Below are 15,871 nucleotides of genomic sequence, written 5' to 3'. Positions count from 1 at the left end.
TCCGTCAGCTCGCTTTCTGATTTGGTATTGTTTCGTTCCACATGACAGTCTACCCAGGTTTGTCCTCAGGGTTCCCCCACACAACAGGATTTATGATCGTAAATATTCAACATGTTAGATATTTACGATTTGAGATCACTGCGGCCCTGATGTTCTTCCAAGCAGATTCAGTCACTCTTAACACACATCACACCACAGGGAAATCTGATAAGATAATCTGTAGAACCATCAAGATAATTGGGACTTTACCTAGGATTGTTAGAAGGAGAAAATTGGGCCCAAAATCTGCCCGATTATCTTATAGCCAGAGGGACGTTTTTATCTTTCACAACTGTCAAATGTTTGTGTTGCAACTGTATGAGGAGAGTTAATGGATTTTCTGAATCCTGCCCTGGCCTGCTTGACCTGAGATGACAGAAGGTAACTTACACCTGCTGCTAGCCAGTTCCTAGATAAAAACAGACCGAGCTGGTTTATATAACCTTGCTCTGGTGAAAAGGGACAATGGATCAGTCAGATGGGGTCCAGCAGTGGCTAGTCCAGTATTACTCATTTAAAGAGTCACATTATTTAATGATGAATCATTGTTTTGCATCACCTACAAAGTAGTTTAAAGATACAAATACAATTATCCATCCTGACAACATGAAGGTGGTTTTTACCTTGCATCTTTTCATCTCCCTTGTTAGCCTCTGCAGGTTTGCCTGCTGTTTCAGCAATGGGCTCTGAAGGTTTTTTCACTTTGGCTTTGTCTGGAGAAGTCTTGGGGGATTTTAAGGGCTCTGCACAGGTGGGCTTCTTGCCCAGTTGAAGTTGGCTGGTGAACTTCTCATGCTGATAGAAAGGAGGGAGAACACACAGTAAGTGCCAGAAACCTGTCATCAGACATTACTTCAGGAATATAAATAAATTACATAAGACAAGCACATGCAATTCTGATAATACAAGAGCCAACATCTTTATAAATTGATGAACCAGCATATTGTTAGCTATGTTAAACGATTCAGAGATGTAGTAATTGTTTTACCTTCAGAGCCTCCTCTGGCACATGTAGCTCTCCTCGCACCACAGTGAACAGGTTGGTATGTGAGTCAAGTTAAGGAAGACTCATAAATAGCTATATAAATAACTTTCTGCCACCTTATTGGACAATGTTGACACACATGGGCAACACTCGCAAATACTAGTCCATGAAATCATATACATCTAGGCCTACTTCTACTTTTTTGTCATGCACATACAAACAAATCTTCCAAATTATGAGTGCATTAACTAATTAAATTCCAATGAATCACATAAGAATAATACTAAGAATGACTATAAATACTATCCGACATGTTTGGATAATGTCTTCCTCTGGCATACCTTCTACCATGTGCTCTCGGTGATCTGTGGTGCCTCCTCCTAGCAACAATGGTGCAAATACCAGTTAATTGACTACTGCAAACCTTAGACCTTACCTGTGACCTTAAATCACGCTGAATGATTATTTAAATACTCTCCTTTTGCGTCTGAAAGGGAAACTCCTACAAATGCATATGCATTAAGGTCAGCTGCAAAAATAACTGTGACCATGCCTTTTCATCATTAATTTTTCACTGTGTGTCTTTAGTAAATCCTGACAGTAGTTTTTTAACACCAAAAGAGGGTTTGGACTGGCGCAGGCTGTTAACAAATCTGGCCCTAGATCTTAAAAGCTTTCAGAGAAGGATATCATATCCAAACCTCAGTTTGTCATCAATCTTTAAAGTGATGTACATCTGTTCCTGGATCCTGACATCATTTACAAATGTCTGAGAATAAAAAAGACAAATAAAATTCACATTGTAAAGAGCTGTTCTACTTATACTGGTTGAAATACTTTTATAAACATTTCAAATCACAGACACAGAAGTTAATTTCTAGTTCACAATATGTACTGTACCCTACATAGGACAAGCGGTTTGGAGAATAGACAAATGGATATGAACTGTTTTGTATACAGAATCTTTAAAGACAATGTTAATTAAAAACATTAGAAAAAAGGTAAAAAAAGTAACTTCTTCTAGTACAAAATGGTAGAAAGCATTTATGGAGCCTTAAAGTTCCCATGAAATCAATACTGACCCTGTTTACTTTGTTTGCGCACATTACTAGTGCAAGTTAATATGCAGAAAAAAACTTGTTTGTGTTGGTAATCTTTAATCAAAATCTGAAAATGTTGCTTCCGCTCTGGAATGGCGTTCTCCTACTGCCAGTCTGCTAATGAGCAAGGGAACCCTGCCCTCTATTCAGTACTCCGTTTCATTTCACAAGTCGGTTGAAACTTCTGGTTCACAGGGAATTTAGCCTTTTAATGTTTTATTCTAGAAGAAGCACCTTTGACCTTTTTTTCTACTGTTTAGGATTGAGATCCAACCAAAGAGCATCTCTGGGATTATTTCACGAGGTTCTTCCAACAAGTAATGTTCCAAGATGTTTTCCTCTTAGCCTCTTTTTTTACTGCATTCACATATTTCCATATATTTCCTACTAGTTATTTATTCCATATATAACCAGTAGCTAATTAGTTACAGTCTTGAACCATGATTTGCTATTTGCTAGTCAGAGGCAGATTGTATTAGAGGGAAGGATGTTCTCATTTAGAGAGCATTTGATTGGACAAAAGTGTAGTCAATATTGATGAGTAAAAGAGGATGAGTAAATCAATATTTTTGCTGTTGAAGAGAACGACTGGAAGTTTTAAATGTGCATATACGTATGCTAAAAGGAAATGATCAACATTTAGAAGTATTTAGCATAGCTAGTAGCATCTAGCAAATAGATAATCTCAAAGGTAACACACACAAACTAAAAGCCACAAAACACTAAATCTGAATTCATATGGTATTTTATACAGGAATAAAGTTTGAAACAAAACAAAAAACAAAACAAAGACTTTCCTTTCCCGAATTATCAAAGGATTAAACAGCTCAATCTAGGCTTTTTTCAAAACCCACTTTAAAATGATACAAATTGAGTAATAATGATAAGCTTATGGTTTAATCTAAAAATCTCCTTGATTTCCAAATCCCATCAGAATGTACCTATACCTAAAGATCACCATACACAGCCCATTCACCTGCCATTCATTAAGGCAGCAAGACATTTGTGTATTTAATGAGTTCGACTTAAAAAGTTTTTACAGATCTCTCTAAACATTTCACTACAGTGAGAGCCACCACCTCACAAAGTCTGAAAACCTTCAAGGTGGTTATAGTGAGCTGTAAGGTCTGCTCTCAAATATCAGCCACTTCCTGCAAAGCCCAACAAAGAGGGGGAGCTAATCGCACTGACAAAGCACTTTCTAGAGCATTCAAGTTTAAAATTTCCATTGAAAAGCTGAATCAATCTCCTCCTCTGTCCTTTCAACAATATCCAAAGACCTTAAGATATTCTACTGGAATGTGGGGTCACAGTAGGGGAATTTCTGCATGCTCTTCAGTGGCTGACTGCACATTATTTCCCTTCATTCTGTTCAGTTTTCAACATGTGCCAACTTCAACTAAAGGAATATGGTAGTTTCATGTAACATCTGGGCTTGTTGTGTGAGGGTTTTATTGAAAAAGGATCTTATGGCAACATAAATGTAAACGGTACTGAAACTGCTAAAAAAAAAGGTGGATAATATGCTGCACACACTATAATAGCCATTTCCTGCCAAAACAGGACAGGAAGAGGATCTCTTAAGCATGACTCAACAGGAAGAGGTTGTAATTTGTGTGAGTGGCCCCACGAGTTCTGATTTAGTCATGGAGATTCTACTGACCTCAAACAGACAAACATAATCTAACACAAACACAGAGCACAGACTCAGGAAAAGCAGGCGGAACCTCAATATATTACTAGGTTTAGAACTACCACATAGTTCAAGAATCAAGTATGAAGAGGGAAGTTTGTATTTAATCTGTGTCAAGATTCAACAAGAGGCTGAATATACTGTACATAAAATGGACATTAAATATTTTAAAGAACCTAGCCTGTATTTATTTTTTGTACAAAAATACATTATCCTTTGTACATTATCCTGCATATTACATGCTGACTGACTAAATAATGGATGTGATTTAAACTGAAATAATTTCGTGTAAGAAGAAAGAGGCTGTAAATGTGACATGTTATGAAGAAACCATATTTATGTGGCTGCCTGGTCAAATACAAATATAAAATATAATATGACATTAGTTATGTAAGAGGTTTTATGTATTGCTCAATAAATATTTATTTATTACAATAAATTGATTTTATTACCAGTAAACTTAATTTACTGAACCTACTATAATTTACTATACTATTGTGCTTTATGTTCAATTTTCCACAATTTGTTTATTTAAAGGCAGTGACATTCATTTATCAGAAATGTACCACTCCATTCACTATCACTCTTACTCACCCCATTCAGGCTTCCTAGGTCCTTCACTTTGTGCTCGTCACTGCTGGACTCATAGTTGATGACAGCGTGCTGCTTGTCTACACTGCGAGACTGCAATCACAAACAGGTAAAAAATGTTATTATTGGAAGCTAGTTTATATGGAGTCACAGAAGAATTTTACCTTGTAGCAATGATAGAATCTGAAGGTGACATATCTCACGTTTGCAACATACCAGACATCTGAAGAGAAACGTTCTCTCACACAAGTATTACAGACTGGTTGTAGCCTCAAGTGAAGTCACATTAGCGAAATTTTGCGGACAAAAAAAGTTCCATTGTCTATTGTTAATAGCATAGAGATGTATGCAGCAAAACCCACAAAGAACTCACTTTCAAACCAAGCGGTTTTCTGTTGGTCAACACAGTAAATTCATTTGACCAATTTGAAGATGTTGCGTAATCTCAGAGGGGAAATCTTTCACCCTTTTGTGAAATTCCCATTCGCATGGATTCCTATTGAATTGACTGTATTTTGCCCATGAATATTTGCTGAAAAATGGTCATTGTTTAATTCATTTTCATTTTCATTTTAATAATGTGATGATCCACTAGAGGAAAGGCCAATCTCCACTTTCTCTCGTTTGTGGACGTTTTAATGAAAAGTGTAAGTTGCTCAGCATAAAACAAACATTAAAATGAACAAATAAATGCAAACACAGAAGTTTAAGGTTTAGAACCTATATATATATACACACCTAAAATGAGTGTACATGAGCACAGTGGCACTATTTTAAGCCACTCATCCTCAGTTCAGTGATAAGGAATCTAATACTTTACCAATCTATTTTGAGACAAACCATGTGACCACTTAAAGTATTGTAACGCAATCACATGATTAGATTGATTTATGCCTGACCCTAACATGGAAGGGTCAAAGAGGGAAATGGGGGTTTCCTGACTAAACAAAGCCTTGTTCATGTCTTCCAGAGACTAGTGTTTAAATGTCTGAAACCCCAGAGTCAGTTTATTCATCTACAGTCTATACTCACCATTTTAAAAGCTTGTCTATGAGCATAGTATATGCTAGCCTGTGTTCACTATGTAGCTGGATTTAAGAAAAGGCTTTTTGTTATTGTTTTGAGGCGCAAAGAAGATATTTCCATTAGAGACTTTTGACCAAAATGTTTACTCAAGCCCTCAGAAGGCCCTATTCACCTCAGAGATGCTAGGTGTTGTGAGAGGTATTTAGCGTTTTGTTTTGTGGTTGCTAATGATTCTATGAGTTACGCAGTACACAGCTTTTCTTCAAGTGGCTGATATTACAGTTTGTGTTGTGACACGTCAAGTTTGTTTTGTAGTTTGACCAGGTTACTCAGCTCTCTAATGACATGACTGACACTCTCTCTCTCTCAATGTTTGGCATTACAGTCTATGATCTCGTAGTTCACACTCTAAAAGTACATCATGAGCTGTTTGCCCCACTTTCTATTAATAAAGCAGCATGACTAACACATGTATACTGATGCTGAGGTAGATAGTAACAGTCATGCCACTTAGGAACACAACTTTCCTCCTGGGTATGACTTTATCTGTCTCCATCCTTCCTATGATCATTACACACAGCTTGTGAAGTACACTACCATTCAAAAGTTTAGGTTCGATAAGATTTTTTTAAATGTTTTTGAAAGTCTTTTATGCTCACAAAGGCTGCATTCACTTAATTAAAAATACAATAAAACAGTAATATTGTGAAATATGTTTGCAGTTTAAAATAACTTTTTTTATTTTAACATTTTAAAATGTGTTTTTTTTCCTGTGATGGCAAAGCTAAAAAAAATTAGCATCATTACTCCAGCCTTCAGTGTCACATGATCCTTCAGAAATCATTCTAATATACTGATTTGCTGCTCAAGAAACATTTCTTATTATTATCAATGTTGAAAACATGTGCTGCTTAGTATTTTTGTTGATACTATTTCAGGATTCTTTGATGAATAGAAAGTTCAAAATAACAGCATTTGTTTGGAATATAAATCTTTTGTAACATTCTAAATGTCTTTACTGTCAATTTAATGCATCCTTGCTGAACAAAAGTATTCATTTCTTTCAAAGAAAAAAAAAATATATATATACTGACCATTAAACTTTCAAATGGTAGTGTAACAGCTCTCCAAAACCTGTCTTTCTACTACCTACATAGGCAAGCTGCTTTCTAAGGCAGTATCCAAACGAAAAAGGAACTTCATAGGTGACAGATTTTGTATATTCTACATTCTACATTCTACATAGGAAGCAACTCAAGCAATTAGCGTTTAACTCACATTTAATCCCAATGGAGTTTGATTATAGCATGTCAAAAAAGTTTGTAAAAAAGAGATATTTTTTTTCTGTATTGAATGAAACTAATAATACATGCAATGCTGCCTTAGAATTTCTGAATTACCAATAGCTTAAAGGTAGGGTATGGGATTTGCAAAACGGCCGTCAGATTTTGAAAATACACAACTCAAATGGTCCTACCTTCTTTCCTCCAACGCTGGCCCTGACTCCACCCATTCGAAGAACATGGACGTGCAATCATGCGCGAGGGGGATGGGGGGAGGGGGGTATGGTACGACCGTTTGATTGACGAACTAACTGTCCAATGATTCTAGGTGGTCTTGGAAATGATTGGCTGGAGTTTTTCGAGTCCTGCCCGTTCCACAGATGATTAAATTGCTTAATTTTCATTTCAGTGCTTTTAACTCAGTGGCTGTATGTGGGTTAGGAATAGGATTTCAAGTGATTTTGAAAAAATGGACAAAAAAGAGAATCACATACCCCACCTTTAAGTTTGGGGCAGGACTACCTGTTTGAAAACAATCATTCTTTTTGCAATTTTACTGGGTGATGCTATTAGTTCTAAAATTACACACTTACATAAACCATGACCGTGATTCAAAAACATGGTCATACTACCATCAAAATAGTTTTAGTCATTTTAGTACTTTAACTTTAAGTTTTTTTTTAATTTAAGTTTTCATGTTTAAAGGCAGGGTACGTATATATATATATCGTCTGTGGAAGGCGTAGGACCATAAAATGTTTCGGTCCGAACCCGAACCTGCCTGTCAACCTATGTGTTTCCATACCTCCGCACACCCTGTCACGCAGACATCACAAGCACCGCAACCTAAACAGCAGCCACCTTTTACAGTTCCTCCTGAACTAAAACAATGAGCTTATGCTGCATTCACGTCATAACTACTGTCATTTGGAGGAAATAGAAACCTGTGATGGTATACTCGGAGCGGTTTGTGACTCAAATGTATGCGTTTCAATTGCAACACTATCAACGTGGAAATTAATCTGCAGCAGTCAGGTGGTACAACTCTTTAAGTTATTTATGTTCATTATTATTGTAATGTTATATGCTTTGAGACATGAGGTAGTTTAACGCAGTGTCACGTGATGCATTTGTTTGCTCCCTGCTATACGGAGGCGTGGCTTTGGAGACGCTCTGAAGGAAGGGTGGGATCTTCTGCTTTCAAAGCTAGCTCCCTATTGCTAGCCTCTCCAAAAAGTTTTTCATGTAATATTTTTATTTTATTTCAGCCTTATTTCAATTAACGAAAGCATTTTTAGTAGTTTCACTTTTAACACTGAGATACACCTTTCCTGACCTGTAGCATAAGCTCGCAGTCATCGCGACCCACAAAGATCATCTCACGGGGCAGCCGGTGCCGCGTACCCCCGCTGCTCACGAGGAACCAGGACGTGAGGCTCATCTCTGCACTCTTCTCCAGCCTCAGTCCCTACGTCATCCTGATGGACAGATAAAGAAAGAGAGACATTTATGAAAAACTTTCAATCAATAACATTCCATTTCTCACTCCATACAAACTTTTACAAAACTTTAATAAAAAAGGTGGACTTTTATAAAGAGATCACGTCCGTCCCACATAGACATTTAAATTTGAACCGACAGTGGAATGTGGGTGGAGGGAGAGAGAGAGATCCGTTAGACCGCGCTGAAATCTGCTGCATGCTGACTCTTTTCTGAAGCTACAGAAGCCTGGGACACTTCCCTCCTCCCTCGCTGCCTATGATCATTGCCAGATGCGGCAGGAAGTGATGTAGGCAACTTGGCTGCACACCCTACTGGGCTCTCATTTTTTTCCCCCTTTCTATGAAAAGGAGGTCACATTCAGCTGCTCCGGGCTACAGCTGCAAATGGTCTGGGGAAAGGAATTTAATGTATCCTCCTGACATACAAACCCACTAGCCCCTTCTAAGTGACCCAGTGATACTCTGGAACCTCCTTTATTTTATAAAATACATGGTACTCCAAAGTATACCATGGTAGAATATGGTATATGTCTAAAACATCATTGAGTTATTTACAGCAATGAACAACCTCAAACACAGATCGACAAACGAAAAACAGAGTGGGTCTCACTGACATCTGACCAACAATAACAAATCTCTATATAACTGTAATTATTGAAGAAAGCATGTCTGTCACCTGGAAGACCCTCACGACTAATATCATACAGCACTCACAAGCAGCTAGGGCTACTTCACATACTTCACATGAAATAACTTTTTATTAGCATATCACTATGACAACATATTGATCAATAATGTGTGCCATTTTGATAAATGGGCCCCATATTTGCTGAGAGTGCACTATGATTATACTGCTTGAGGAGCTGGAACACAATATCCACTCACTGAAATACAATATAGCTGAATCTGACCTCCACTTACAAATTCTACAAATTTACAAAGTCTACTTATGGATGTAAATTAGATGTAACCAATATTTTTTAAATCTACATAATTTAACACACTAAATCTAACTAATAATAAATTGTTAGGTTTTTCATTTTTTTCAGGTTTGTAATGAGATTGATTTACTTTAGTCTATTCTGTACTTTTGACAAATATATAATTTAGTTAGTTATAAGTCTGTATTTCTTCCTTTTATAAGACTTTTTTGTATAATAATAATAATAATAATAAAGGGGAAAAAATAAGAATGTATTTAAATTTATTGTATAATAACTCTTTTGTCAGTCTGCGTCTATTGCGATAACATATGGAAGCTTGTTTCTGCCACGGAATAAACAAATGTAAAAGATAATTTGCGACTTTTTATATTAAGATTCTGCCTTTTTTCTCAGAATTGCGTGATATAAAGTTGCAATTACGAGTTATAAAGTCAGAATTGTGAGAAATAAACTCGCAATTCTGACATTTATATCTCACAATTCTGACTTCTTTTCTCAGAATTATGAGATATAAACTCGCAATTGCGCGTTATAAAGTCAGAATTGTGAGGAAAAAAATCTGAATTGCGAGTTTATATCCCGCAACTCTGACTCTATAACTTACAATTGTGACTTTATATCTCGCAATTCAGACTTTTTAACACGCAACTGCGACTTTTTAATCATGCAATTCTGACTTTATAACTCGCAATTGCGACTTTTTATCACGCAGTTCTGACTTTATATCTCCCAATTTTGACTTTATAACATGCAATTGCGACTTTTTATTCATGCAATTCTGACTTTATAACAAACAATTGCTACTTTTTATCACGCAATTCTGACTTTATAACTCGCATTTGCGACTTAATATCACGCTATACCTTTTTTATTTTTTATTCCATGGCAGAAATAAGCTTCCATAATAACACAATTATATAACAACAAAAAAGTATTTTGTTTGAAAAGCCTAGTACTGTAAAAAAGAAAGTTCCAAAACTAAACCCTGTGACTGTTTTTATTCAGCAACAGAGGTGTGATATTGGCTGTAGGATTGGGACAATGTGTCGAACAGGAATAAGTTCTGAGAAGTCCTTCATAACAGAGATAGATTTTAACTTGGGAGTTTCAAGGAATAGCTGAATACTGGCAGCTGGGTTTTCTCTTTTCTGGAACACAAGCATTAATCGAGCAACCGCAGGGAAGCCTTTATACCCGTCAACTACCCACGGAATTCAGGAATAAGCACAACGTGGCATAGGCGCTCTGATGTGGTGCGATATAAAATTTTATTTTAATAAGACATGAAAGAGCTTTGGAAGCTGGAGAATGTTGGTCGTCAGTACCTTCTGATGAACACATGCATTCAAACCAATCTCAATCTTCAAACCTATCACAATCCTGCATGGCTGCTGAGACAATCTTGAGAATAAGAATACTTAAAGACTTAATTTAAAAGCTTAAAACGAGAAGGTAAATCTGCAGACTTTACTCTTGGAGTGAACTTCACCTTCTTAGAGGCACACGTATGCTTAAGATTTCATGAGTCGCTGAATAGATGCATCACTTTCTATTGAAGCAGCTCTGTGCCCCAAAAAGCTCCCCCTTTCTTCCAAACTGAGCGACATATGGTGTTTTTAATGGGTGAAAGGGTGATTTCACCATGCTGGCTGTGAGTGCATCCTCTCGCCTCAATGTCTGAAGAGATGGATTGTTTTGGGTTGACGGAGTGTGTATGCAACGCACAGGAAGTGTGGCTAACGCTTCCTCCTGCACATCTCTGAATCTCTGTCATCTTTAAGAGGAATAAGGCACGGATTCACTCTGGAATAAAAGAAGCAGCAAAGCTGGAAACCACCATTTTAATGAGGAATAACAACTGGAACGACTGAAATGTGACGGATTGAGATGTTTTTAGTTGTACTACGCATAAAAGTAAAACATGTTCTTTTCAGACTGGTGTTTTTCATGCATGAAGCTCTTGCACGACTTTCTGCATGAAGTCTACACCCATCTAATGAGATCTTCAGCCAGATGATGACACAACCGTGTAAGTGTCCTCCCTAATTCCCCTGACCTCATATCATGACCCATGAGTACTAGCCTGACCCATCTCTACTGCAGCCCAGTCAGGCAAACAGACATTCTTAAAGGAACAGTGCATCCCAATAACAATTCTGCCATTTTTTGACAAACAAGCCAATACATGACATATATGAATTAATGTCAAGCATGCAAAACACACACAAAATGCACACATTTAGATTCAACAGTGCAATTTTGACCCAGTGCAACTTATTTTCCAAAATACAGTATATGGAAAAGAGCATGTGAGTATTTTGCATCTTTTGTGTTCCACAAAAGAAATTAAGTCATGTTTGGAACTACATGAGGGTGAGTTAATGATGACACAATTTTCATTGTGGGATGAACTATTCTTTTCAAACTTACTGTGTGAGATTAACACTTCATGACAGACAGGGTTTAAGTACAGCTGATGCAATGTGACATGAATGTCGCTCATTCAGAAATGTAACGTTTCGCTTGTGTCTGTGAATGCCAAGTGAAGGATGCAAGTCCTTGAGCTGATGTTGCAAAGCAAATAAACTGTGAATTATAACAACACTTTTAAAACAGTGAGTGAAAAAGTCAGTGTTCTCACTGCTGCCATTAGTATCTCTTCAATGAGGCATCACAAACTGTTCATTTTATTGTCTCGGTTCATTGCTTTCATCTAACACGCCACACTCAGAAATTAAATCTTCATCATTCAGTTTCTCTAACAAAGCATTTGGTTTGCATTGTCAAAAAATTCTGCATTCTTATTTCCAGAAACAGATGCTACTACAATAAGCCTGAGGGCATCTGAGCCTTCTGTCTCAAACCTAGGAAGGCATCGACTACATTTCTGACTAGTCACCAGACAGTATACGTTAATCTATTTTAAGTGCACCTCTATATGCTAATGCTGGGAGAGAAAACGATCCACAGACAACCTCAGTGCTTAAGAAGAATACAGAAAGTGGGCCTGACAGAATGACTTTCATTTCAGTTAATTCAAGGTGATGTTTGCACTGGAAGGGAATAGGCTAGATTTAGTGTCTTGTGTGAACAATGTATGTGCCATTCACCTTATTCCACAGACCATATCCTTCTGGTATTAATAAATGAGACACAATGCATTGTGCCTTTTAAAAAAGCCTTTCCAATAATTGTCTAAAGGTGCAGTCAAAAAGTCCCAAATTCAGATCCATTGTTCATTATCAATAGTGTAGTAATATATGAAGCACAGCTCACACAGAAGTCACTTTCAAACCAAGCAGCTTTCGGTTGGTCAGCATGACGAATTCATGTGACCAACTTGAACATGAGTCAGTGAAATCTGCATAGGGAAATCTTTCGCCCTCACACTAAAAAACTAAACTAATAAGCACATAGCCTACATGTTCAAAAATCTAGTTAAAAAATAGTCAACTTCAGATGTCAGATGTTGGACTATCATCGAAGGTTTCAAATTTTAACAAATGTAGCCTTCCAGTGAAATAAATAATTAACAATAAAAAACAGAACAGAGTCTTTATCAACAAAAAGTAACCAAATGTAAAACAACACTGTACAGTCTTCACTGTTTAAGACTAGATTAATCCTACTAAATCTACTAAAGAACAGTCATTTTCTCTTGTTTTTTTGTTGTTCGATTTATTTTGTTGTTTGGCAGCAAATATATTAAGCTGCTGTCACTTTAAGACCTAATGCACAGATCCAATACTGATAACACATGCCATTTATTTCCCAACTTTTTATGTTCACTTAAGACATAACCTACTGTGATTAAGCAAATACATTTTGACACATTTCTGTGTGTATTTGACCATTTAGCATGAACCCGAAGCACAAATTATACTTTGCTTGTCCGTGTTCCACGCTTGGGGAACAGTATTTTTTTGCAGCTTAATGCAATTTTAATAACTCTTTTTATTATTGAGCACGTCCTGCAGTTTAGCAACAGTAGACTGCAGTTTACATCAATCACTGATTTAGCCGTTTTGGCTTTTAGGGAGGAACAAAAGTGCACCGCTGTGAAGGAAAGAAATGCACCAAAATCACACAGCCCTATTTTTTGCTGTAGGGTTGCTGTCATTGCCATGTCTCCGCAATGACGTTAAGATTGATTTGTCCTTTTCAGACTCCTAGTACAACTGCCAGTCCGGTGAATGTAGTGATTTTAGCTGCGCATAGAAAATTGTCTTGGAGTTTTGCGTCATCTGATCGGCTCTTCTGATCTGCCTTTATAGAGACCACTGATCAAACAAAACGATTATCGGCCAATAGCAATCGCGATCAGATCACCCTTGAATCCTCTAACTAAACTATACATTATACAAAAGACAAGAGTTCAGTGTCCTTAAAAATAAACATGAAATAAGTCAAATTCATTAAAAATTCATTTTCATAGCTACGGCCACATCTCTGTGCAGAAAATGAGGCGAATGCAGTAAAACACGCTGAGAGAGCAAATTTGGGGATGCTGTATAAGTACCATATGGCCATGAGAAGCAGACATCTCATTTACATCATCAGCATGTGGCAGGAGGACGAAAGATCCATCATTAATCCACATCTAATACACTTGTGACTAGACCTTATCAGAAACAACAAAATGTGTCCGCTGGGTGGTAATAAACACATAACGACATACTTGACACAACAGACCTACTTATGCAAATCAACAACCAGTAAATGTTTCTGACTAAGGGGAATTTCTGCAGCATGTTCAGACACCAAATCAGAATTACAATGAGCTATATTCATTTTGTGAATTAGCCTACACTACCGTTTTGTTTGGGGTCGGTAAGATTTCGTTTAACGTTTTTGAAAGACATATATTGTGCTCACCAGGGCTGCATTTATTTGATCAAAAATACAGTAAAACACATTGTGAAATAGTATTACAAATTCAAAATAACTAATTTTAAAATAGCCTATATTTATCCCTGTGATGACAAAGCTGAATTTTCTGCAGCTATTACTCCAGTCTTCAGTGTCACATGATCCTTCAAAACGCTGTTCGTAGTCATCCATTTTGAAATGTTGACTAAACACATAGGTTTTCCAGATTTTCCATCGCTATATGTTCTCTCCATATTTATGATTCTTTGCAGCCTTTAGCCACTGCCTACAATGTACTGGATCCTTCACTGGAAGCCGAAAGTAACTCACTCCAGCTAAACGTTTACTTTTTGAATTCTTGCACCCAGGAACAATACAAGTCAACACACCATTATAACTAAAAGTTTGCTAAGAAGTATTTCCTACTAAAGCAAGGCGGTATTTGACTCTATAAGCGTATGCACAGCAGACTGGTGCCCAGTGCATGGGGTGTTGAAGTTTTACCTATTTGGCAAAAGGGAAGACAACAACCTTTTTTCTTTGTTTTCTCTGGTCAGGTAGCAATGATTATTTTTTTATTGCCTTTATAGGCAGTCAAGTTTTATTGAAAGCCCATTTTGCGACTGTATACTACTGAACTGTGTTCTGTTCAGTATCATAAATAAACCTTTACTCTGAGACTGACTCCCATTATACACCTTTAGGCATCTGCTGCACTTCAATTACCAGTTACAATCAGAAGACCAGATAGAAGCTGGGGACAAATAATGGAGCAAAACATACAGGTCAGAACTTCAGAGCAGGATTAAGCTAGCCAGTGGGCATACAGAATCCAGACTGGCCTGAAGATGATGCAATATCTGATCATCACATAGACAGCCATTTATATGGATTTGCAATATGACAGCATGACCCCCCAACAAAAAGCTTAAGATATTAAATTTTTAAAAATGCATATGCAAGGTTATTTTGTAGGGTTTATTAAGGAGGGAAATTATCACTTATATACTAATTCTCTGATAATACTGTTTTAGTAACTAATGCTGCAGGCATGTGATTCTCTCCGTCTTCTTTGTGAATCAACATTCAATTGGTACTTCCGTATAACAACAGGAAGTTCACTGGATTGGTCAGTCAACATGATCCAACTGAGGATATGATGCTGACTTATAAATAATTAATGATTTGGGGCCCTGGGTTCACAAAAGAAAGATTTTCTTGTGAAAGCCCCAGACTCAGTGATATGTTTTGGTCTGGGTCTAGGATAGTTGTTGGATTTTCTCTCTTAGTGGATTTAATCTCTGAGTCAGACAAATCCTGATGTCTTATGAGCTATAAAACATCCCAGAAAATTCGGTCAAGTATCTGTTTTTCTTTGTTTCAGTGTTTTCTTTGTTTTATCTCAAGAGAAGAAATAATTAAAAGGTAGTAAAAAAAAAAAGCTAAATAAAAACAAAAACATTGTCTACTACTGTGGCTGTGACAGTACAACAATTTTGCATTTTAGAACCCCAAAAAAAGATGGACTGGAAACAGGATCTGGACCATGACATGTATTAACAGCTGGTTCATAACCTAGATTGCAATACTGGGGGGATTAGTACAGACTAGTCAATCAAAATACACAAGAGGAAATGTGCAAAGCTATAACAGTTTGGCCTACACCCCAAAACAAAAAGACGACAAGGGTAAAAGCAAACACCATAACTGAATTTTGTGTCATTTTTGTTGTCACTGTTTGACATTAAAAAATATATATTTTAAAATGAAGTATGAGTAACTGAATAATTCACTAAAATCGGTTGCAAAAACTTACAGCAGTTTAGAAAAAGGAATAAT

The 15,871-nt window shown here is 36.9% G+C and overlaps 1 protein-coding gene across 4 annotated transcripts in view; it reads right to left on the bottom strand.

Annotated features, from left to right (window-relative positions):
* The window catches only part of cep170aa (centrosomal protein 170Aa), a 42,457-nt gene that overhangs the window by 25,240 nt on the left and 1,346 nt on the right, over window positions 1–15,871 (bottom strand). For 3 of the 4 annotated variants that reach the window (XM_084092535.1, XM_084092536.1, XM_084092537.1), the window contains exons 1-2: window positions 1,028–1,107; window positions 663–834 (exon numbers count right to left, since the gene is read on the bottom strand). In XM_084092535.1, the coding sequence (XP_083948661.1) occupies window positions 663–669 (7 nt within the window). In that variant the 5' untranslated portion in view covers window positions 670–834; window positions 1,028–1,107. Of the gene's footprint in view, window positions 1–662; window positions 835–1,027; window positions 1,108–1,714; window positions 1,794–4,411; window positions 4,502–8,053; window positions 8,196–15,871 lie in introns of those variants that run through there. The other variant, XM_084092540.1, reaches the window with a different exon arrangement.

Source organism: Abramis brama, assembly GCF_963993115.1.
Source record: "Abramis brama genome assembly, chromosome: 19".
Classification (NCBI taxonomy): domain Eukaryota; kingdom Metazoa; phylum Chordata; class Actinopteri; order Cypriniformes; family Leuciscidae; genus Abramis; species Abramis brama.
Note: the sequence above shows the minus strand (reverse complement) of the source record. Positions and strands in the feature narration are given on the sequence as shown.